Raw genomic sequence first — 24,594 nt, forward strand, 5'->3', positions numbered from 1 at the left:
CATATATATATATATATATATATATATATATATATATATATATATATATATATATATATATATATATATATATGTATATATATATATATATATATATATGTATATATATATATAGATATAGATATAGATATAGATATAGATATGTTGTCATATGATATGTGTTATGGTACGAGATATGTAATAAATTGACATGTTTATGATATGATATATTGGGATGCAATATGTTATCGTATGATATGTATATGATGAAATGTTATGTTAAAAGCATAGAACGTTATGTAATGTCTCCTAAATTGTGTGTATACAACATGATATGAATGACATAAAGTCACGATAAATGGCATGAAATATAACCCCGTTAGAATTATGTATGATATGAGAACTGAAAAATGAGAAACGATATGATATGAATGATGAACGATATGTGAAATGATATGAAAAACAATATAATATGTACAAAATGCTAACGGGGTTGTATTAAATAATAATGAAAACGGAAAAATGTTGGGATCTCATGCATTATGTGTGAGATGCATTGGGGGATACCTCTACTCCATCACAAGGGTACGGACGTGTACATCTATTAGGCAGGCAAAATATCGTTATGTTTTACATAATGTTGTCGTGACGGTTACTAATTCTAATGGGTGTCCGACAAAAGTTGAGCTACTAGAGAAGGTTCGCCCAACAAGAAAAGGGGTCCAGCAGTGTGCGAACTGTCTGGTGAGCTCATACTCGCATTTATGGGCTGTGTGTAGAGTATATGGTACATCCAAGCTGCCCATTAGAATAGTGTCGTAGGAAAAATAAACTGATATGATAGATCACGTCATTGCATTCACATGTTCTTTCATTTAACCCCAATAATGGGGTCACCTACTGAGTATTTCTTAAAATACTCAGCCACGTGCTACCTCTATTTCTGGTTAAGGCAAGACATTCATGTACTGCTGACGACGGCATCGCAACTTGAGACCATGACACATGCATAGGGTAGCCGTATTTATTTTCTTAAGGCTAGAATAGGATGTTTTTAATTTAAACGTTTATTTATTTTATTTAGTCTTTTGTTGTGTCGTTTTTAAAAGTGTTTCCAAACACGCAAGTCCATGGCTGTGTTTTAAGATGAAGGTGATGTTTTATGAAAATTTAAATGAAATACTTCTCCATTCAATTTTATGATATGTATAACAGCGGCAACCTTAAATTAAGTAGAAAATTTCGGGTCGTTACAGGGCTTATATTTCATGCTATAGATTGTGATTTCATGTCATACTTATCCAAATTTAAGGAACATAGCATCACAATTCAGGCTTTCATTATAAGATATTATGACATGCGATTCATACGGAAAACATCTCAACGATCACATAAACATTCTAAGCATAACACATCACATCACATTATGTCGCACATCAAGTCATTTAAAAAACAGCATACTTTTACATATTAAATCATAACATTCTAACATACAATTTATGACACATGTGAATTCATGGCCACGTGTCAACATACAACATACAACATACAATACGTAACCTACGATAGTAGAGCCATTTACTTGGTAGGCCTTAGGCCTTAGTCGATGTACTCCCTAAAATATATACGTAAGCTCCTAGCTTCTTGAATGCGTCCTACGCTTTCATCGGTGATTGGTTCCTATTGGATCTTTCGACAACTTTGTTAGTATTTCACAACATAATTACATTCCAATTTGAAATTTGTGAAATACACCCTTAACATGACATATTTTACCTTAAACGAGGTCGTAATCAAGTTCGGAAGGGTCGAAACAGTGCAGAACAGGTCAGAAATAAATTCTCGAGCTGAGAAGTCGCCACCGCCAGAGCTGACTAAGCCACCGGAGCCGAGGACACTTTGCGTCAGGCGCTGAAAAGTGGCACAATTAGAAGCAGCCGCGTGTGCAATGTTAAAATTAGGTCGAGGCGCGTGTCGTCGGGCCGGTTGAACTTCGGTCACGGGTTCTGGGTTGCGATGTGCTGTAGGGTTTTGGTTGCAGGTGGGCTGGGCCGTCAGCGTTGGGTATTGGTCTGGCGTCTTTGTCTACAGGTGGATTGGGCTTGCAGGTCGGGGTTGGTTTGGTTTTTGGTCTCAGGTCGCTGCTGATTGGGCTAAGTCGAGGCATGGATTGGTTCTTTTTTCTTGGTTGGGCCGAGGCGATGGCCACAGACGGGTTGGGCTGCAGTTCACGACTTCGGGTTTGGTTTCGATTCGCGGGTGGTTTCGTTGGGGCGAGAGGGTTTGGGCTACGACTGGATTACACCTTAGGTTAGGGTATGACAATTACATTTCTATTTTTAAAAAACCTTGAATTTCTTTGATATTATCTTTAAATTTAAAATGAATTTATCAACGTTTAAGTCTAGAACAACATTAAAACAAATTGTTTAAAATGATTTTTCCGTACATGACATGTTTGCAATGACATCCTTATTTTTTTAAAAAATAAAATCGTTAATGGCTGAATTTGATATTAAATTCATTTTTGGAGTTTGATTGAGGGGTAACTGGAATCTTGAATAAGTATACTAATTTATATGGTTAGGTTAAGTTTTCGTTTCAATTCCGGTTAGAAAAGTTTCTAGTACATACCCAAAGTCACGTATTATTCTATGATACGTACTTATTACTCAGTCCACTAACTTTTGGTAGACATAAAACTTATTTTAGACCAGATTTTCTCTCCATGGAGTACTCCCAACCTTGAATTAATAATCAATATTAGTATGTTAGATCTTTTTATTTCTTGTTGACCTCGAGCTCAATTTGTTCTCCATTCGCTGCAGCGGTGCGGTGGTTAGGCATCCTTAGACGAAAGAGTGGTCTTTCTGGATTGGTCCTAGGTACAAAACTTTTGAAATCACCCTAACTCGAATCTTTGTCTCTTTCTTCTTTAGCCTTGGTGTTAAAAAATGTAAAAACTCAAAAACTAAAATGAAAATTTAAAATTATGATAAGTTATTACTATTTTATTTTTTAAAAATAGCTTTAGAACTTTAAAATTTTCATTAATAACTTCAATTTTTTTTAATTAAAAAATATTATCTTTAGTAATTTTAAAAAATATCTTTAATACTTTTAAAAAATATCTTTAAAATTTTAAATGCAATACTCTTTCCATTTTTTAAAAAGAGTTTTTAATGTTAATATATAAATCAAAATTATCTATATATACCTCATAAATTATTTAATTGAAACGGAGTAATAGTGATAAATATATATTTAAATATTTTAAAATACTAATATTAATTTTAAAATGTAGTAATGATAATAAATATATATTTAAATTTTTTTAAAAAAAGTTTGATGATGGTTTTGAAGTTAAAAAAAAAGTTAAAATATTAATGATATTTTTAAAAATTGAAGAATATTTTTTAACGGGTTTTTTTAGATACTTCTCAAAATTTAAAAAGTATTTTTAAATAAAATATCAATGATTTCTTTTGAAAGAAGTATTTTTTTAGATTTTTTTTAAGCTTAAAATATAAAATCATTAATTAAGTGCTTTTATTATTATTATTATTTAAGATTTTAATTAGAAAAATTATTAAATTTGAGATTTAATTGATTCAATAGATTTTATCAATTAGCTTCCGTTTTCGTGGGCTTGTATTCTGGACAAAAAACAAAAATCTCAACCCAATCGAACGGTGATGACGTGGCCGTAGCTAAAGCCACGTGGACCCAGAACTTATGCCACGTGAACACATCAGTGCTGCCACGTGGAGAAATGCATGCAATTCCCCGCGGCCATGGCGAAGGAATAAAATGAAATAAGGAATCAGAAAAATCTGAGAAAATAGCAGTAAAAATAATAATAATAATTAATGTCGACGCAATCGAAAATTCCGGGGGAGGCGACACACGCCAGCACCGCCGTGTTCGAGACCGCCACCGCCGCCGTCCAACGCTTCCGACCGATCAACCAGATCCACCAGCACCTCTGCGCGTAAGAGCTACCTTCCACAATCAGATCCGATTTGATGTTTTTAATATGTAATTATTAATTGAATAATTTTTTATTTTGGATGAATTAGGTTTCATTTCTACTCACACGACATGACGAGGCAACTGGAGGCTCACCACTTCTGCGCCCACCTGAACGATGAGGTTCGACAGTGTCTGATCTACGACAGCCCCGAGAAAGACGCTAGACTCATAGGTGAGAATATTTGCTAAAACCACCCAATAAAATTCTTTATTTATAATAATTATATATATAATTAAATAAAGGAGAGAAGGGCTAGCAATAAAAAAAAATAATAAATAGAAAGAAGATTTAATTAGTATTAAATATTGTTAAAACTATAGGGATTGAGTATATTATATCGGAGAATCTGTTCCTGACGCTGCCCGACGAGGAGAAGTGTTTCTGGCACTCGCATGAGTACGAAGTGAAGAGCGGGACTCTGTTCATGCCGGGCATGCCGGGGGCGATCGAGCGGGTGGACTTGGAGAAAGTGTGCAAGACGTATGGGAAAGTATTCCATTTCTGGCAGGTAGATCGAGGCGACATTCTACCGCTGGGCATCCCGCAGCTAATGATGGCGCTAACGCGGGATGAGCAGCTGGATCCGAGTCTATCACTAAGTAAGCGAGTGTGTGTGGTTTCAGAAATTCATTTGAAAATTGATGATTGATTTGATTTGATTTGATTCGTAGAGGTTGAGAAACGATACGGGGTGTCGTTTGAGGAGGAGAGGAGGAAGAGGGAGAGCATGTCGGGGCCGGAGCATGGTGTTCATCCGATGGCGAATGGCGGCGGGGGAGGGCTGAAGACAGAACTCAGGGAGACGGAGATGGCGGCGGCGGCGGCGGCGGCTTCAATTCCAAGAGTCTTCGTTTGATTTTATATTATATTTGTGAAGGTGTGTAAGTTTTAAATTATGGATAAATAAATACGAGGGAGAAACAGGATTTCACAAATGTTTGACACAAAAATTGCAGTATGAACTCAACTATGTAAAGTCTACCTTCAGGTCGCTACCTCTTATTTATCCGGAATATAATTTTATATTCCTAAACTGACCTTCAGTTAGATCTGCCGTACAACCTGTACGAGCGGTGAATCTCTCAATGGTTCGTTCACACTCTTTGGACCCATCATACTTTGGAGCAGTCTCTTTTATGTGTGGCTCTATTATCTATAGAATAGATGAAGCACAGTGTTTTATTGTCTGAAATCTAGAAAAATTTAAATGTACTAACAATGCTTCAGTGTTTTATTATTGTCTGAAATCTAGAAAAATTCAAATGTACTACCAATCTTCTAAAATCTTGGTAGTTTGAATATTTGAATTATATCTCAACTACTCTTAATCATATCTTTTTGAATACAACTCTTAATCATATCCTTTTGAATACTTTGAGCATATCTCAACACTCTCTTTTGATTCAATTCAAATCCAAAGTAGCAAAACTTTTCTTTTGACAAAGCCTTGGTAAGTATGTTTGCTAGTTGTTTATCGGTGTTACAATATTTCAAGACAATTTCTTCGTTTGCAACAAGATCATGAATATAAAGCCTTGGTAAGTATGTCTGCATTGTTCATCGGTATTACAATATTCAAAGATAATTTCTTCGTCTGCAACAAGATCACGAATATAGTGATGTCGAAGTTCAATATATATTCGTCGAAGTTCAATATGTTTTGTTCTACTGTGAAACGTTGGGTTCTTTGTCATAGAAATAGTTGCTTTATTATCACAAAATATCTTTGTTGTCCCTTTTTGCTCTTGTTGAAGATCAGCTAACATTCTTCTTAGCCAAATAGCTTGACACGCGGTTGAAGTTGCTGCAACATATTCTGCTTCTGACATTGACAACGCCGCTGTTGCTTGCTTCTTTGAGCTCCAAGTGATCGCTCCTGACCCTAAAGTGAAAACATCTTTGAGCTCCAAGTGATCGCTCCTGACCCTAAAGTGAAAACATTGGCTGAAATGCTTCGTCTATCATCTAATGATCCTGCCCAATCACTATCAGTGAATCCATATAGTTTGAAATTAGAGGATTTAGAATACCAAATTCCATACTCCATAGTTCCGGCAATGTAACGTAAGACTCTTTTTGCTGCTCCATAATGAACCTTTGAAGGATGTTGCATAAACTTAGAAACAATACCAACAGGAAATGCAATGTCGGGTCGTGTGTGAATTAAATAAATTAATCCGCCAACCAAGCTCCTGAACTTTCTAGCATCTGTCATTTCTGCTCCATCATCATGTTGTAATTTCTCATTAATATTCATAGGTGTAGCTACAGGCTTACAATTAAGCATACCAAATTTACTCATAATATCTTTGGCATATTTTCTTTGTGAAATAAAAATTTCATCCTCAACTTGATATACTTCAAGACCAAGAAAATAGTGTAATAGACCTACATATCTGACGTCTCAAATTCATTAATCATTTGAGACTTAAATTTATCCAAAAGAGAGTTAGAAGAGCTAGTGTAAATAATATCGTCATCATAGAGGTAAATAATGATGAAATCACTTTTACCTTCCTTCTTCACATATAAAGTAGGCTCATTCTCACTTCTCATGTATCCTTTCTTTTGAAAATACTCATCAATCTTGTTGTACCAAGCTCGAGGGGCCTGCTTTAATCCGTATAGTGTCTTTCTCAACTTGTATACCTTTGTTTCTTTGTCCTTCTTTATGAATCCTTCTGGTTGTGCTACATAAACCTCTTCTTGTAAATCTCCGTTAAGAAATGTTGACTTAACATCAAACTGATAAACCGGCCACCGCAATTCTGCTACTAATGCTAGAATAGTTCTTACAGTTTCAAAACAAGCTACTGGAGAAAAAGTTTCTTCAAAATCTATACCTTGTTGTTGTGCATACCCTTTTGCTACAAGACGAGCCTTATGCTTTTGTATGCTTCCATCTGGTGCAAATTTTGTCTTGAACGTTCATTTCAAATTGATTGCATTTTTTTCGTTTGGTAAGTCAACCATCTCCCATGTTCCATTTTTCTCAATGGTGCATCTCTTCTACCATGGCTTTCTTCCACTCTTCTTTTTCAGCTGCTTCTTCCTAACTCATATATGTCAGTTAAAGATTTATACTTCTTTGGAGGTGTCTCATCTGAAAGTTCTTCAAAAGAAGAATCGCTGTTTAGCAATGCTGAAGATGATGAATTTGACACATTTTGTGTTGTAGTGGAGGCACTAGGAGATACACTTGAGTTGACCCTTGTCTCTTCATTTGGAGAAACTTCAACTATAATCTTTTGCTGCTCCTGTTATTTACTCCGACCCCAACTCACATTTTCATTAAATATTACATCCTTCTAACTAAAATCTTTTCACTGATGGGGTTTGTATAATTTATATGCCTTTGATTGAGTACAATAGCCAATGAAAATGCATTTTTCAGATTTTTCATCAAGCTTTTGACGAATTTAAGGATGTTTCAAAGCATAAGCAACACAACCAAAGATTCGTAAATGACTTACAGTTGGTTTTCTTCCATGTCATGCTTCATAAGGAGTTCGATTCATAACCGCCTTTGTTGGTGAGATGTTTAATAGATAAACAGATGTTGCTACGGCTTCTGCCCAAAATTGGTTTGGAAGTCTCCTTGCTTGTAACATACTTCTTGTCATCTCCACAATAGTTCGATTTTTTCGTTCAGCGATTCCATTTTGTTCTGGAGTGTAGGGAGCTGTTAATACCCTTTGGATGCCCTCTTCTTCACAAAACAGATTGAACTCTTTAGATATGAACTCGCCACCTCTGTCTGTTCGAAGAACTTTAATGTGACAGCCACTTTGGTTCTCTACCATAGCTTTAAAAATCTGGAACTTCTGAAAAGTTTCTGACTTACGTTCTAGGAAGTAAACTCAGCTCATGCGACTATAATCATCAATGAATAGTAAAAAATATATACTTCCACCCAAGGACTCCGTTTGCATTGGCCTACATAAATCAACATGAATTCGTTCTAGACAATGTGAAGCTCTTCTAATTTTTCCAATAGGAAATGACTTCCTAATCTGCTTTGCCATAAATGCATCCTTCACATAAATTAGTTGAGTCAATTCTTGGTAATTCGAAAACCATACCTTTATTCTTGAGTATTTTCAGGCCGTTCATATGAAGATGTCCATATCTGAGATGCCATAATGTTGAGTCATCTTTCGTGCTAGCAGCAAAAGCAAAATCCTCCATGTTAGAAATATCAAGTGGAAACATCTTATTTGAAGTCATGTCAATTTGAACTTTATGGCCTGATTTCTTATATGTAATGACACATGTGTTGTCATCAAATAGAATTGAATGTCCTCTGGTCATCAATTGTCCAACACTCAATAAATTATACCCTAAATCAGGTACAAATTGAAGATTATCTAATTGTTTTATCTTACCATGACTGGTTTCGACTTTCACTATATCTTTTCCCTCAACTTGCATCTCTTTTGTGTTTCCAAATTGCACCTTAATTTTTTACGTCTCATCAAGCTCTTTGAATAAAGATTTGGTGCCTATCATATAGTTCGAGCATCCACTATCAACAAACCATAAGTCCCTTTTTTGGATTAGTATCCATGCACGCCATAAGCAGCTTTTCTTCTTCTTCTTCATTCTCTGCTGCAAAATTCATTCGTTGATTTTGATACCAACAATCAGATTTTGTGTGCCCATACCTTCTGCAATGGTAATATTGTATGACATTCCTTTGTTCATTGAATTGTCTCTGTCCATCACTTCTCCATCTACCCCTGTTATCACGACCACCATGGAAGCTACGAAATCCTCTTCTTCTACCTGTTAAATGAATATTTTCTCTTTCGTTGTTCTCGTTGTTGGTTGTCTCCTTCACCTGTAGTGCCTTTTCTTCGTTCCTTTCTAATGCTTTATGAAGCGAGCCCATCAATTCATCAACAGAGAGTATGGATAGATCATTAGCTTCTTCTATGGCAGCCACCACATGGTCAAACTTTGGAGTCAAGCTTCTCAACACCTTTGCAATAATTGTTTCGTTTGAAATTTTCTCTCCATAGGTACGCATCTGACTAACTATTGTCATTTCTCTTGACAAAAAATCAGCAATTGATTCGTCATTCGTCATGAGTAGAGTTTCAAAATCACGTCTTAGAGATTGCAATTTCACTGTCATGACCTTTGAATCTCCTAGAAACTCCTTCTGTAGAATTGACCAGGCTTTGATGTGGTTGCTGCTGCAATTCGTGAGAAGATAATCTCATGAACTGCTTGTCCATATTGAATAAAGCCTTGGCATTGTTTTTCTTAGTTTCTCTTAGTTTCTCCTTTTCTTCTATTGAGGGTTCTAATACATCAACAAACCCGTGCTCCACCAAGTCCCATAGCTCCTGCGATCTGAGCAAGGTCTTCATCTTGATGCTCCACCACTCATATTTCTCACCATTAAAGATCGATAACAACGGTGCAGAGGAAGAAAAGCCAGCTACTGCCATTTTTGATTTGTGAAAGAAAATAATCACTCGCCCTCGTGTCGAACGAACTTGGCTCTGATACCAAAATTGTTGGAAAATGGGATAGTGAAAGAGATAAGAATAGATATAATAGTGGAATGTTGCAGTGCTTTATTATTGTCTACTGACTTGATGCTTAGAGGTTATACAATTACGGTATTTATAGCTTATACACTAGACCAGAAATAGTAAATCATCGAAATCTAGAAAAATTCAAATCTACTAACAATCTCCTAAAATGTTGGTAGTTTGAATATTTTAATCATATCTAACTACTCTAAATCATATCTTTTTGAATACTTTGAATCATATCTCAACAATCAAAACGTACACATTTGTACTCATCCTCATCATAAAAGGGGAAATATACACAAACAGATGCATGAGATCCTTATATATTTATACATGTCATCATGCATCATATATATATTATACGACATACATCATAATCATAAAGTATAAGTGACACGTGCCGGTGCCACTAGGCACATGTCGTCATACATCAAACAATAGTCTAGAGTAAGACCATTTACTTATTTGGTCTTAGCTGCATTTTCCTACAATAGTCTAGAGTAAGACCATTTACTTATTTGGTCTTAGCTGCATTTTCCTAATTTCGAGTTTGCTAAGTTTTTGTTCCTCAAAGCTGCATCCTACTTAATTACCTGGTCAAAATTAGCTCTTGGAGTGTCAAAAATATAGGAGACGGATTTAAAATTGTGAAGCCGATTGAGACGTTTTTTAGCCGAATGACTACGTGGTGTCAAGCCGAGCCGTGTAGCTGAGGGTACTATTTGATGCAGGTTGACACATGGCGCGCGTGTGCAAGTTGAGTCGGGTTGAGGTGTAGTTGTTGGGTCGCGACGTGGGTTCTGGGTTGCGGCGCGGGTGCTAAACTGCTGCAGGTGGACCTTGGGCATAAGTGAGCCTTGGCTTGGGCTGGTTTCGTCTTTGGGTTGTAGGCGATCTCGGGTTGTAGGTGTTGGGTTCACAGTTTCGGGTCGCTACAGGTGAATTGGGCAGATGTGGTTATTTCTCATCTCTCTCCTTTATACGTCGTTTTTTACAACGTTTCTCGTCCTTTTTCTTCCCCTACCTCTCTGCAAGCCTCTCTTCTTCCCTTGCTCGAAGTTTTGTTACTTGTAGATGCCTAAAACGACTAACTCATGAAATTCTCAAAAACTCAAATCTGGTTTTCCGTCGAATATGAATGCTATTAAGGCATGAAACGTACCTTAGATGTGCGTACAGACGTCGATGATCTCTTTCATATCGTGGGCCTTTCGTTTTAGGTGTCAGTTCGCGGGTTTCATCTTCACCGAAAAACTTCACCGAATCTCTCTCTCGTTCCCTTTCTTTGTGTTCTCTCTTACAGGTACACTGTGAGGGTTGGCTGGAGCGTGGGTGTTCGTTTGGTGATCCGTGGGGCATGCCTGTGCTTCTCCAGAGTGTTGCCCAAGAACTCAAACGCCTAGCCGAAATTCTCGAGCTCCGGCGATGATTTTAGATACCCCTAAAAAGAGCTTTCGTCTTTGAAAGTCTCAAACTCCTGTATTAATTAAGGGTATTTTTTCTCTTATTTTGTCCTCATGTTCCCATATATAGCTTATTCAGTGTGACGATTCCACCATAATACTTTGATGAATGTGATATCCCTGTTATGTACTTTGTTAGTATTGTCACCTGACATACATTGTGTATGCTTGAGAGGGAGGGTGTAGGGCTAGTCTATCTGCCACTGAACCGATTCACTCGAGAATTTTGAAAGGTGCAATGAATCGAGGGCTAAGCTTTTTCTTACACTTGAACCTCAAGGCACCCTTCATTGGTGCCACTTTTAGGAATACTAGCTCCCCTACCTTAATTCTAAGCTCCTACACTTCACATTTGCGTAGCTTTTCTGTCCTACTTTGAGTGGTACGCATCCTCGCTCTAATTTTTGGAACGACCTCATTGGTAACTCGAATCAATTTGGGTCCTATCAATTCTCTATCACCCACTTCATGCTAGCATAATGGGGATCTACACCGTTTTCTATATAAAGCCTCAAACGATGTCATCTTGATGGTTGCCAAGAAGCTGTTGTATGAAAATTCCATCAAGTGTAGTTTGAAAACCTAGCTTCCCTTGAAGTCTAGTAAGTGCGTAGCATGTTCTCTAGAATATGATTGAAACGCTCCATTTGACCATCCATTCGAGGGTGGAAGGTAGTGCTGAAGTTGAGGCGAGTACCCAATGCTTTCTGGATGCCGACATAAAGCGTGAGTCTCAATCTGACACTATCAACCCTTAGACTCCATGCAACCTCACTGTTGTTGGTTTTTTGGCCCTTGATCTCACTTTAATTAATTTCAATCAATTAATTGATTGATATTTTGATGATAACAAACATATGTTTAATTATTAACTATTTTCAGTATTTTGAACTATCCACCGTATAAGGTCAGGAATAACGATTTAAAGACTTTTCAATTATTCAAATCAGAGCTAAAACGAAGAAATTACAATCGAGACAACGTACCTGACGTGATGATGTGACAACAAAACCAAAATATATTAAAGTATGACATTTATAATTTTGGAAAAGTAACAAATAGTGGAGTTTTTCTTATTATTATATTTCTAAATAAAACTATTTTTACAAAATATAAATTTGGATATAACCGTTACTCACATCGATTTTTATTATTACTATATTATATTATTATAATATTACATTTTAAATTTTGAATTTTCATTTTGACCATTACTCACATAACTTTTTATTATTATTATATTAAAAAATTTAAATAAATGAATTTAGAAAATTTTCTTATTTATTTACTTTTAATCTCCGTCTTCCATTATTCCTAACACAAGGGTCAATATTAATTCTACATTTTGCCACTTTTCTCCTCTATATAAACTCATCTTCCCCACATTTTAAGACACACAACTTCCTTACATTCTCCAATCCTCATTTGTTCAAAGTCTCGATTGTTTGTTGCTCTCTCAAAGCTTCCAATTTTATTTTTATTCATTTTATTCTTGAGAGAGATTTTTTTATTGTATTGTGAGAAGATAGCTGTGAGTGCTCCAAATTGTAAATCTATTATTTGAAAGAGTTGTGGTGTGTTACTATCAAATTCAAATACTTGTGCCAGTTTGATCCTGCGTCGTGGAAAAGATTGAGTTTGCTTTTGAACTCGTAAAAAGAGCGGTGTAGCGGTTTGGCTCTGATCCGTGGAAAGAGTCGAGAAAGTTCTTTATTTAAATTCCCAAGAGGCTCTTGGGGAGTGGAGTAGGTCGAGTTGGACCGAACCACTATAAAACTATGGTGTCATTTTATCTAACTCTTTTCTATTTAATTTCAAAATTATTATTGTGATTTATTGCATGTTCTACTTGATTATTGTTTTGACTTGAATTATTTTGTTCTAGTAATTATCATCTTCTACTTATTTGTAAAAAAAAAAAAAAAAATCATGATTAGAAAAATTAATCACGTTTAAATACTTTTATCGTTAAAACCCTATTCACCCCCCTCTAGGGTTGCCATACTGATCCAACAATTGGTATCAGAACGGTTTAAATACTTTTATCGTTAAAACCCTATTCACCCCCTCTAGGGTTGCCATACTGATCCAACAATTGGTATCAGAGCGGGTTGCTCTTATAGATTTTTTATCTAAACTTTATTGTTCGAGCTTATGACAAACCTACGTGTTAAAAATGGTTTTAGTGAAGGATGATCAACTTCTAAACCCCCTTATTTTGATGGAACAAATTATACATGTTGTAAAGCTATAAGGAAAATTTATTTGCAATTGGTTGATTATCAATTGTGGTTAAATGTTAGTAATGGTCCTTACATTCCAATAAAAATGGTTAATAATATTGAGGTGCCTAAATTAAAGGAGGAATTTGATGAGCATGATAAAAAAAAAATGTTCTAGTGCTATAAATGTTCTCGGTTGTGCACTAAGTAATGATATATTTAATAGAGTATCTATGTGTTCTTCCACATATGAAATATGGAAAACTCTTGAAGTAACTCATGAGGGAACAAACCAAGTTAAGGAAACAAAAATTAGCATGTTAGTTCATAATTATGAACTATTTAAAATGGATGATAGTGATGACAGTGCAAAGAGGATGAACAAGAAGATGAGGTAATTCTTGAATCTCTTTCTTATCATGAATTATTGAAAGTCGTTGATGAGATGCAAATTGATTTAGAAAAACTTAGTTCAAAGTAGGCTGTGCGTAAAAAGAAATATAAGACTTCAATGATTGAAAATAAGTGTTTATTAAATGAAATTGTTGACTTAAAAGAGAATGATCATAATATTGTTAAACTTGATGTACCTTATGAAAACATATATTTGACTGTGATGAGAAAAATGCATTAGTTGATAAAGTTAAGTATTTTGAGTATGATTGTGTGAAAAGGATGAGTTAATTAAATTGCTCAAAGAAAATGAATCAAATAATTTACAAGAATTTGGTAGGGCTAAAGAGTCTATTAAGAGGTTAACAATAGGTGCTCAAAAATTAGATAAAATAATTGAAGGAGGTACGTCATATGGTGATAAAAGAGGATTATGTTATATTGATGAATGTTCTACCCCTTCAAGTTCTAAAAAATAAGCTAGGTTTGTAGCTCATTGTCGAGAGGAAGACATAGATTATGAAGAAAAGCTAGGCTTGTAGCTCAAGGTTATTGTCAAGACCGCTTTCCTTTGATTCTACATTTCTATCCCGAAGTAATGAATTGGGTTCGTATAGGCATTTTTGATGCCGCTATTGAAATAGCTTTTCTGGCTATATTTTCGGCTACTCCACTCATTTCATAGCATTTTTGATGCCGCTATTGAAATAGCTTTTCTGGCTATACTTTCGGCTACTCCACTCATTTCATAAAGTATTCTACCTAGTTTAACAACAGCTACCCAATATTCGGGGGATCCTTTCCCTGAACCCATACGTGTTTCTGTGGGTCTTAGTGTAACGGGTTTGTCTGGAAATATACGTACCCATATTTTTCCGCCGCGTCGTGCATTTCGTGTCATTGCCCTTCGTCCCGCTTCGATTTGTCTAGATGTGATCCAAGCGGGTTGAGGAAGACATAGATTATGAAGAAACTTTTTCACCTCGTTGCTAGATTAGAAGCTATTAGAATGTTACTTGCTTTTGCTTCTTACAAAAATTTTGTATTGTATCAGATGTATGTGAAAAGTGAATTTTTGAATGGTTATATTATGGAGGAAGTTTATGTAGAACAACCTCCCCGATTTGAAAATGTTAAATTTCCTTGTCTATAAGTTGAAAATGGCTCTTTATAGCTTAAAACAAGCTTCAAGAGCTTGGTATGATAGACTTAGTAATTTTTTTTTATCGGGAATGATTTTAAAATGGATAAACTCGACACTACACTCTTTATTAAGATTAAAGAAAACGATATGCTATTAGTGCAAATATACGTGGATGATATCATATTTGGTTCTAATACTCATTTTATGTGAAATTTTCTAAATGTACGTCTAGTGAGTTTGAGATGAGTATAATGGGAGAACTTAATTTCTTTCTTGAACTTCAAATCAAACAACTCAAGGATGGTATCTTCATCAATCCAGAGAAATACACTAAAGATTTGCTCAAAAGGTTAAGTTCAATGGAGGTAAGATTGCAAGAACTCCCATGAGCACATCCACTAAACTTGACAAGGATGAAAAAGGTAAAAGTGTGGATATTAAAGCTTATCGAGGTATGATTGGATCTTTACTTTACTTGACCGCTAGTAGACCCGATATTATGTTTAGTGTATGTCTTTGTGCTAGGTTTCAATATTGTCCTAAGGAATCTTATTTACATGCCGATAAGAGAATATTTAAATATTTACTTGGAACTATTGATTTAGGATTGTGGTATCTTAGAAATATTGAATTTAAATTGGTAGGATATTCTCATGCGGATTTTGCCGGAAGCTTACTTGATCGTAAAAGTACTAGTGGAACTTGTCAGTTTCTTGGTAGTTCTTTAGTTTCTTGGTTCAGTAAAAAGCAAAAATCGGTTGCCTTATCTACTATCGAAGCGGAATATATTGTTGTTGCTAGTTGATGTGCTCAAATTCTTTGTATGAAACAAACTCTTTCTGATTTTGGATTTTTCTTCAAATGGTTTGTTATCATAAAAAGGGAGATTGTTGGCTTTTTGGCCCTTAATCAATTAATTGATTGATGTTTTTTTTTTATGATAACAAACCTACTTTTAATTATTAACTATTTACAGTATTGTAAACTGTCCACAATATAAGGTCGGGAATAACGATTTCAACGACTTTTCAATTATTCAAATCAGAGCTAAAACTAAGAAATTACAATCGAGACAATATACCTAACGTGATGATGTGGCAGCAAAATCAAAATGATGGACAAATCGAAATATATTAAAGTATGACATTTATAATTTTGGAAGAGTAACAAATAGTTTTTCTTATTATTATATTTCTAAATAAAACTATTTTTACAAAAATATAAATTTGAATATAACCGTTACTCACATCGATTTTTATTATTACTATATTATATTATTATAGTATTATATTTTAAAATTTTGGTAGTTACTCACATTGTTTTTATTATTATTATATTATTATATTTATAATAAATTTTGAATTTTCATTTGAACGTTACTCACATAGCTTATTATTATTATTATATTAAAAAATTTAAATAAATGAATTTATAAAATTTTCTTATTTATTTACTTTTAATCTCCACCTTCCATTATTCCTAACACACAATCTAATGGTCAATATTAATTCCTACATTTTGCCACTTTTCTCCTCTATATAAATTCATCATCCCACATTTTAAGACACATAACTTCCATACATTCTCCAATCTTCATTTGTTCAAAGTCTCCATTTTGTTGCTCTGTCCAAGCTTCCAATTTTATTCCAATTTTATTTTTATTATCTTATTCTTGAGAGAGATTTTTTTTTATTGTAATGTGAGAAGATAGTTATGAGTGCTCCAAATTGTAAATCTACTCTTTGAAAGAGTTGTGGTGTGTTACTATCAAATTCAAATACTTGTACCTGTTTGATCCTGCACCGTGGAAAGGATTGAGTTTTCTCTTGAACTCGTAAAAAGAACGGTGTAACGGTTTGGCTTTGATCCGTGGAAAGAGTCGAGAAAGTTCAGTATTTAAATTCCCAAGAGGTGCTTGGGGAGTGGAGTAGGTCGAGTTTGACCGAACTACTATAAAACTACGGTGTCATTTTATCTAACTCTTTCCTATTTAATTTCAAAATTATTATTGTGATTTATTGCATGTTCTACTTATTATTGTTTTGACTTGAACTATTTTGTTCTAGTAATTATCATCTTCTACTTATTTATATATATATAAAAAATCATCATTAGAAAAATTAATCATGTTTAAACACTTTTATCGTTAAAACCCTATTCACCCCCCTCTATGGTTGCCATACCGATCCAACAACTGTCTTTTTCACATACAGTTGAGCCAAATTATCGACTGTATATGTTGCTTTTTCTGGCAAGAAGTGTGCCGACTTTGTCAATCTATCGACAATTACCCAAATTACTGTAGAGCCCTCCAGAGTTCTGGATAGTCCTACTATGAAATCCATGACTATATTTTTCCACTTCCACGTCTCTGCCGTCTTTTGTCTAGGAGCTTTTACTTGTTGACATATTAAGCACATTGCTCACAAACTCTGCTACGTCTTTCTTCATACTTCGCCACCAAAAGTGTTGTTTTAGATCTTGGTACATCTTACTATTCAACGCCCTAAGATGTTAACATCACTACCACGTATACCAAGAAAATCATCAAATTCATATAGGTCTTATATCATATCATATAGCACTAAATATGGTTAAATTGCATACCTAGTCGTGATGAGGCGTGTTGTCGAACTGAGTCACATAGGTGTACGACTCTCTGTTCTAGGCTACAAAACCTAAAACATGATCCTCTAATACCAATGAGACAGACTCAATTTTTTAGGATTTGAAACTCAAATCGATACTAAAAAAGGTGAAAGCAAAAACAAATAAAAATAAAAGATAAAAATTCGACAAAGTTTAACTTAAAAAAAAAATCATAATGCCAAAACTAAATACAAAATTAAAATTAGTTATAAGACGAAGATGTTCAAAGTATTACAAACGGGGAACGAGTTTGGAATAAAATATAAAACAAAATACAAAGGACTCCAAAGTGTAAAAATGGACCGACGCTCTGAAACGACCCTCTCTATGACCATACAACTTTTGAACACTGCTCCATCTCGACTGAACACCTAGAAAAGAAAGGAGAAATGAATGAGTATAAAAGCATTTAGTAAGAACCCTACTTATAGGCTCCCGTTGCATCCATGATCTAACAGGTGACCAAATGATTTACTCTCGGCTCTAAGTGCAAGTATATCAACCGACCAAAACCTTATTTAAGTTGACTAAGATAAGCCTAATGGTCGAGCAACGAAGAAATTAATAAACCCAAGAACTAATTAAAGTTTAGTATGATTTTATTATGAATATAGTTAATTAACTAATTATATCAATTTAACAAAATTAATATACTTAATTATTTGATAATAATTGGTTAAAATATTTAATTCATTTTTACAAATAAAGATTTATTAAATAAATGCTATTACTTAATTACTTAATTTATTAATTAATTAGTTAACAATATATAAGAAGGATCTCTCTTCCGAGCCCTAGGATACTCTTTGGCGTGCTTGACCCAATTGCCTCGGGAATTTCTTTTTTCTCCCAGAAAGAATTCCATATACCAAACCGAAACTCTGTGGATCATACACCAAATTCAAACATGACGGATTACGATGGGAGGTATGAAGGTAATGGGGAAGATGCAGACAACTATGGCGATGGTTTTTCTCCTCAAGCTCGTGGTGGCAGCCATGGTGGCCACGACACTCTCAGTGATTCGAAATCTCAGGTATTTTGTATTCGATTGATCCATGGCGATTCATTTGTTATATTACGGTTTTGCTGGGATTTGGGGGATCGATGGCAGTGCTGTTCCTAAGCTGAAAATATTCGTATTTTGTTTTCGGAGTCGAGTTCAATTATCGTGTTCTTTAGTTTCAGAAAACAGTGGAACTGTTGAAGTTCGGCATTCTGTTGTAGTTTGTGTTTTGAAGGCTCTGCAAGACTGAAACATCACCTATAACCTTCCGTTTTGAGTCAATAAAATGACTTCAAGTTCCGTGATTTCAAATACTAATTTTTTATCTTGTTTGGAATGAAAACGTAATTAATTTTTTTGTTTGGATGTTTGCGTAAAAGAGTGACAATTTTTAGTAATTCAGCGTTCCAACCATGACTTGTTAACTGGAAATTCGAATATAACAAGCTTAAATCAGCAATTTATACTTACATTCTATGAAATCCGAAGGAATCTAGCCATTTTTGTCTTGAAAACTTACTTAGTGAAAACAAAATTTTAATTTATTCAGGGTTTTAAATCCTACTATTTTTCACGGATAAGAAACGCTGGAATTCGTTTGAAATCCATTAGTATTTGAAGTTACTCTAAATCTTTGAGAAACGGACAGACCAAGTTAATTCTTGGTGATTTTTTTTTGTTCATTGTGAGACTATGTGTAGTTGAGGTTAGGCAATTGGGTGGATTGTGGGAATTGGTTCTGTTTCTACTGTTCTTCCCTTTTTCCCCACTCAAGTTGGAAGTTTTTCTTGTATTCTATTCCTTAGCTTGGGTTGAGGTTTTCCTCCCCTCCTCTTTTATATTTAATTTTATGAATGAAATGGTTTTTTATATAGTAAAAGATTATGAAGAAACTAAAATCTTACTGACAAACTATTCTTTTACAGCATGGTTCCCGAGAATATGAAAGGGAATCTTCAAAAAGTCGAGAAAAAGAAAGAGATAAGGGGCGGGATAGGGACCGGGACCGAGGTAGAGAAAGGGATAGGGAGAAAAGCAAGGATGGGGAAAGAGACCGGGAGAAAGACAGGGATAGGGATCGTGACAAGGACCGTGATAGGGATCGTGATCGTCATCATAGAGACCGCCATAGGGATCGAGGTGAGAGGAGGGAAGGGGGCAGAAGTAGAGATGATGATGATTACTACAGGAGTAGAGACTACGACAGGTAATGAATTCCGTATTTATTTGCCCAGCTTCTTGTTCATAATGCATTATTGGCTCTTACCATGCACTGTAGGGATTTAGGGATTTATGTTGGGTTAAATTTCTTTTATCAATGGAAATTAAATTGACTTATTTCATTTATAGGCGGAGAGACTATGATAAAGAACGAGAAGACAGACATAGACGTCGGTCTCGTTCTCGCTCAAAGGGAATACCTGAACATAGGTCAAGATCCCCTTCTCCGACGCGGTCAAGATCACGCTCCAAAAGGTTGGATATGAAGTTAATAGCTATATTTTTCTTGTATACAATTTCTCTGTACGTCCATCTGAAGTCTATGCGTGGAAAATTAGTAGGTTCAAATAGTTTGAATTTTTACTGAATTTATATTGCTTTACGGGGGAGTTTAGCAGATGTTAAATATGAGCAGTAAGATCATATGTAACGGATTAATATGTTGTTCTGTAAGTGAACTGTATGGTTTTTTGTCGAGATATTGAAGAACTGTCTTCAGTCATGGTTTGAAATGTAAAAGGTTTAATTGTCATAAACTTGTGGTTCTCTGGCATTTCTCCAACTACATTCATCTTTTTTTTTTTTTTTGTTATTTTTTTTGCAGTTTCCTTTTGTTGAACAATTGCAATATTGCTTTACCCTTTTTTTATTGAGGATGAGATTGACACTACTATTTTGTCCATAAGAAGCTTCGCAATTTTTGGCCTTTCTTTGGTTTGTGCCTATTGGAGTGGCCTTTACCATATGTATCTAATTCTTTTCCATGATTTTTTCTTTTGAAAAGTTTGAACAGAGGAATGATTAGAGCAGTAGGTTAGTAAGTGGAATGTTTGGAAATATAGTTCTGTCGTTCATTTTTCTCAATATATTTAGAGTTGTATTTTCCTCTGGACCATAAATAATTGTTAATTTATTCTTCTAAGTTCTAATATGTCATGGAAATATAAGAGATGTTCACATTATTAATTTGAGCAGTGTAGGGTATTTTTTCAAAAGAAAGTTAATGGTTTGCAATCTGCATCCACACAATATTTTAATTTGAGCGACAAGATATCATTATTTGGTTTCTTTAGTGCTCTGTATGTTACATAGATTTCTGGTCTATTTGTAGTTTATGTTGAATTCTTCTGCATCATACAAGTTGTTTGTATCTCCTGGTTATGAAATTTCATGGTTTATCACCTTTCCTGCTTCTTTTGTCTTTGAACTTGTTATGTTAATATATCTTTCTCTGCAGCAAACGAATTAGTGGTTTTGACATGGCTCCTCCCACTACTGCAATATTACCTGGTGCAACTGCTGTTGCAGGTACCTAAATCCTTATGAACAGGAATATCCTTCTGTATTATTTAACTGCTTTTCTTTGTTGAATATAGTGTGGAAAGTTGACAACAAATTGCATGGTGTCATTGGGTAAGCTATATTTTGTTCCTTCATCGCATATGTAGTCATTTAAAAAATGTGGTCTTTGGATGGGCTATGCTATTATTTATTATTTACTTGGTACACTCATTCTGAAACTGAGAGGTATTTTGGTTTTTTGTTGCTTGTGTTTGGTGTTTGTTTGTTGTTTTGTTTCTATGTCTCGTCCAATTTTGTGAGAAGGCAATGTTGGACTACTTGCCCCTCTGTGCTGACCATGGGCGTGAGCTGACATCTGTAGCTTTTATGTGCAAGAAGGACCAATGCACCGGTTAGATGGATCTTGTTCGTCCTCATCTGGAAACTTTTTCCTTTTTGGGTAGTCTTACAAATATTTCTCAGAATTTGTACATGCATTAAATTTGTATGCTAAAAAATTTATTGGAAGAGGCTAAGTTACATCACATTGATTTTCCTGAAGCATGAAGTAGGTTCAGGTGAACTTGAATCTTATGTGTATGCGAATGTTGTTGACTTGAATTGTGATTATTTTCTTTGATTTAGCCTATAATTTCTTTAGCAGGTCAGATTCCCGGGACAACTCCAGCAATTCCTGGAATGTTTCCTACCATGTTTCCTCTGGCAACGGGTCAGGTAACTCTACTTCTCCCATATTAAAAAGAATGGAATAATACAAAATCTTTAGACAAATGACATTAATTATTTGATAGAAGTATATATTCATCATTTTCATTGTTTTTTCCTTTTATTTGTTTTCATGCAGCCCTTTGGAGCACTTCCTGTAATGCCGGTTCAGGCAATGACTCAACAGGTATCAGTTCAGTGCTGTTGTACGTCTCTTTTTTTGGTTGTACACATTAAGTTGGGCATTAAAACTTATGGTGCGGTGCGTGTTCTGTTTTTAGGCTACTAGACATGCACGGCGCGTTTATGTGGGAGGGCTACCACCAACAGCCAACGAACAGGTTTTTTGCACTTCTTGTTGCTCTTTTTTTGTTGACATTTTATTATATTATTTAATATTTGAAGTCCGTATCTTCATACATATTCTTGTCTGGAGTTCACCATTTGTGCATCTGATTGCAGGTTTTTATCTTATTTATTTTGTTAAGGTTTTGGTTTCTTGTAATTTTTTGATTCTGCATTGCCAAATGCAAATGTCATCTCTGTTGACTTACCAAATAAAAGTTTGAAAAACTTGTCATTCTTGGCTATGTTTATTCCTCTCCCTTCTCACAACCAGTGCCGATAACCTTGGCATACTTTTCCTTCTTCATTTTCCATGTTCTTTCCCCTCTAATTGGCCAAGCCATACTGGAAACTTTTCTCATATAACAGCCAACTGCATTTATTCACAAAGGTCATTTGTTGTTTGCAGTCTGTTGCCACATTTTTCAGCCAGGTTATGGCAGCAATTGGAGGAAATACCGCTGGCCCTGGTATGGTGATTTTTTATTTCTGTTCATAGGTTTAACTGTCTGGATTGTTTGCCAAATCAACTTGTTTAACTCATATGTTGGCCGTCTATCACTTATAGGAGATGCGGTTGTTAATGTTTACATAAATCATGAGAAAAAGTTTGCTTTTGTTGAGATGAGATCTGTTGAGGAAGCCAGTAATGCAATGGCCTTGGATGGGATCATCTTTGAGGTACTTAGTTTGTCATTGACTATTTTATATGCATAAAATGTTTGAACAAAATTTATTGTGGAAAATATTTTTCTTATTTGTTACTATTGTTCAAATTAGGGAGCGCCTGTTAAGGTGCGAAGACCTAGTGATTACAATCCTTCTCTTGCTGCAACGCTTGGTCCCAGCCAGCCAAGCCCCAATCTGAACCTAGCTGCCGTTGGTCTAACACCAGGTTCAGCTGGTGGTCTTGAGGGTCCAGACCGCATTTTTGTGGGTGGACTTCCCTATTACTTCACAGAAGCTCAGGTCAGAGAGTTGCTGGAGTTTTTTGGGCCCCTACGAGGTTTTGATCTGGTGAAAGATAGAGAGACGGGAAATTCAAAAGGCTATGCATTTTGTGTTTACCAAGATCTTTCAGTTACTGACATAGCCTGTGCGGCCCTCAACGGTATTAAAATGGGTGATAAGACGCTCACTGTTCGGCGTGCAAATCAAGGAACCAACCAACCCAAACCAGAGCAAGAAAGTGTTCTGTTACATGCACAACAGCAAATTGCGTTGCAGGTTAGTGAAGTTAGGCTTTTCCTCTATTTTGTGGAATTTTAAATGAATGGCACATGTAATTCTCCTACCTAATAACTTTAAAATACCCAAACATCATTGAAATTATCGTTATATATTATATTAGTCTTTATGTTTCAACTGAATAACATGGGGGAAGATTGCTAGTTGATATTTCAAGTTGATTCTTTCATTAAACTTTTGATTCAACCAGCATTGCAGTTGAGTTCTTGGGAGTTACCTGCGGACCGAAAGTTCCCAGATTTGATTAAACTTGTAAAATGCATAGAATACCCTAAAAAATGACAAATGTCTTGTAGTGGTGAATAGTATGCATTTTATTTCTTTCTCTGGCAACGAGTGTGCTTGATAATGTGAAGCATGAATGATTCATTGAGAACAAGACCTGAAATTTATACTATACTTGGTTGCTAATATGTTGTGTATATAACATCAAGACCAACAGAAGTAGCTCCGAAGTTTGTTGTATATAACATGGCAATATTTAGAATTTTGAAATATTATCTTAGTTTTATCACTATCTTACCGTATTCCTTTTTCAGAAGCTTATGCTACAGCCTGGGGCTGTATCCACCAAGGTTCTTTGTCTTACACAAGTTGTTACCCCGGAAGAGCTTATTAATGACGAAGACTACGAAGATATCATGGAAGACATGCGAGGGGAAGGCGGAAAATTTGGTAAACGAACACATTTGTTGGTTGTGTACCTATCAACATAGACTCTATAGAACTTCAAAGCTTCATGCATACTCATTGATTTCTTGTTTGTTTTTTTCTGTGTGATACCTCTGTTTTATAGCCTTTTCTTGTCCTCACATTCTGGTAGAAAGAATCAGACAAATAACTTGCAGACAGAAGCCTCCATAGCCTTCTATCTTTATACACCCACCCGACATATGCTTCTTATTTGATTCTGATTTTTTTTTTGGTTTCAAGTGGTTTTTATTGTGTGTTTGCAGGTGCATTAGTAAACGTTGTAATCCCGCGTCCGAGACCCAATGAAGCAGCACCTGGTGTTGGAAAGGTATGAATTTCTGCATCTTTCAACCAAAATTTTGATTTCTTTTTCCTTCCTGCAAACCTCAATTTTGATTTAATACCCAAAAACAATCATCTTATGATATTCGGAACAATGAAATTATAGAAAGTGAAGATGTGATTAACTCAGTAACCTCTTCCATTCACTCATATTTCCTGTTTCATTGGCTTTATCTGGTAACAGAAGAGTTTGTAAACGAGGAAGCATCTTTCTTGGTTGAGTCCTCTTCTAAGTTAATTTGGAAGTCTAACTAATATTTTCTTCCCTTTTTTTTTTTTTTTTTTTTTTTTTTTTTTTTTTTT

The 24,594-nt window shown here is 35.1% G+C and overlaps 2 protein-coding genes across 15 annotated transcripts in view; both read left to right on the top strand.

Annotated features, from left to right (window-relative positions):
* Positions 1–3,837: 3,837 nt before the first annotated feature.
* LOC111488706 (oil body-associated protein 1A-like) lies at positions 3,838–5,003 on the top strand. Its single transcript, XM_023136614.1, has 4 exons — positions 3,838–3,970; positions 4,059–4,183; positions 4,333–4,611; positions 4,684–5,003. The coding sequence occupies exons 1-4, from the start codon at positions 3,849–3,851 to the stop codon at positions 4,866–4,868; spliced, it is 711 nt and encodes a 236-aa protein (XP_022992382.1). The 5' UTR covers positions 3,838–3,848; the 3' UTR covers positions 4,869–5,003.
* A 13,203-nt stretch (positions 5,004–18,206) lies between these two features.
* LOC111488602 (splicing factor U2af large subunit B-like) overlaps positions 18,207–24,594 on the top strand; it is a 7,421-nt gene continuing 1,033 nt past the window's right edge. The window contains exons 1-13 of one of the 14 annotated variants that reach the window (XR_002719224.1): positions 18,207–18,465; positions 19,362–19,642; positions 19,786–19,911; positions 20,894–20,964; positions 21,033–21,069; positions 21,599–21,672; positions 21,803–21,850; positions 21,945–22,004; positions 22,418–22,478; positions 22,577–22,689; positions 22,789–23,235; positions 23,796–23,931; positions 24,190–24,277. Coding sequence is in view for 13 of the 14 variants with exons in the window: in XM_023136438.1 (XP_022992206.1) it covers positions 18,350–18,465; positions 19,362–19,642; positions 19,786–19,911; positions 20,894–20,964; positions 21,033–21,069; positions 21,599–21,672; positions 21,803–21,850; positions 21,945–22,004; positions 22,418–22,478; positions 22,577–22,689; positions 22,789–23,235; positions 23,796–23,931; positions 24,053–24,120 (1,638 nt within the window). In the remaining variant the exon portion in view is untranslated. The other 13 variants (XM_023136438.1, XM_023136432.1, XM_023136433.1 and 10 more) reach the window with 13 other exon arrangements.

This window comes from Cucurbita maxima, unplaced genomic scaffold, assembly GCF_002738345.1.
Source record: "Cucurbita maxima cultivar Rimu unplaced genomic scaffold, Cmax_1.0 Cma_Scf00013, whole genome shotgun sequence".
NCBI lineage: Eukaryota > Viridiplantae > Streptophyta > Magnoliopsida > Cucurbitales > Cucurbitaceae > Cucurbita > Cucurbita maxima.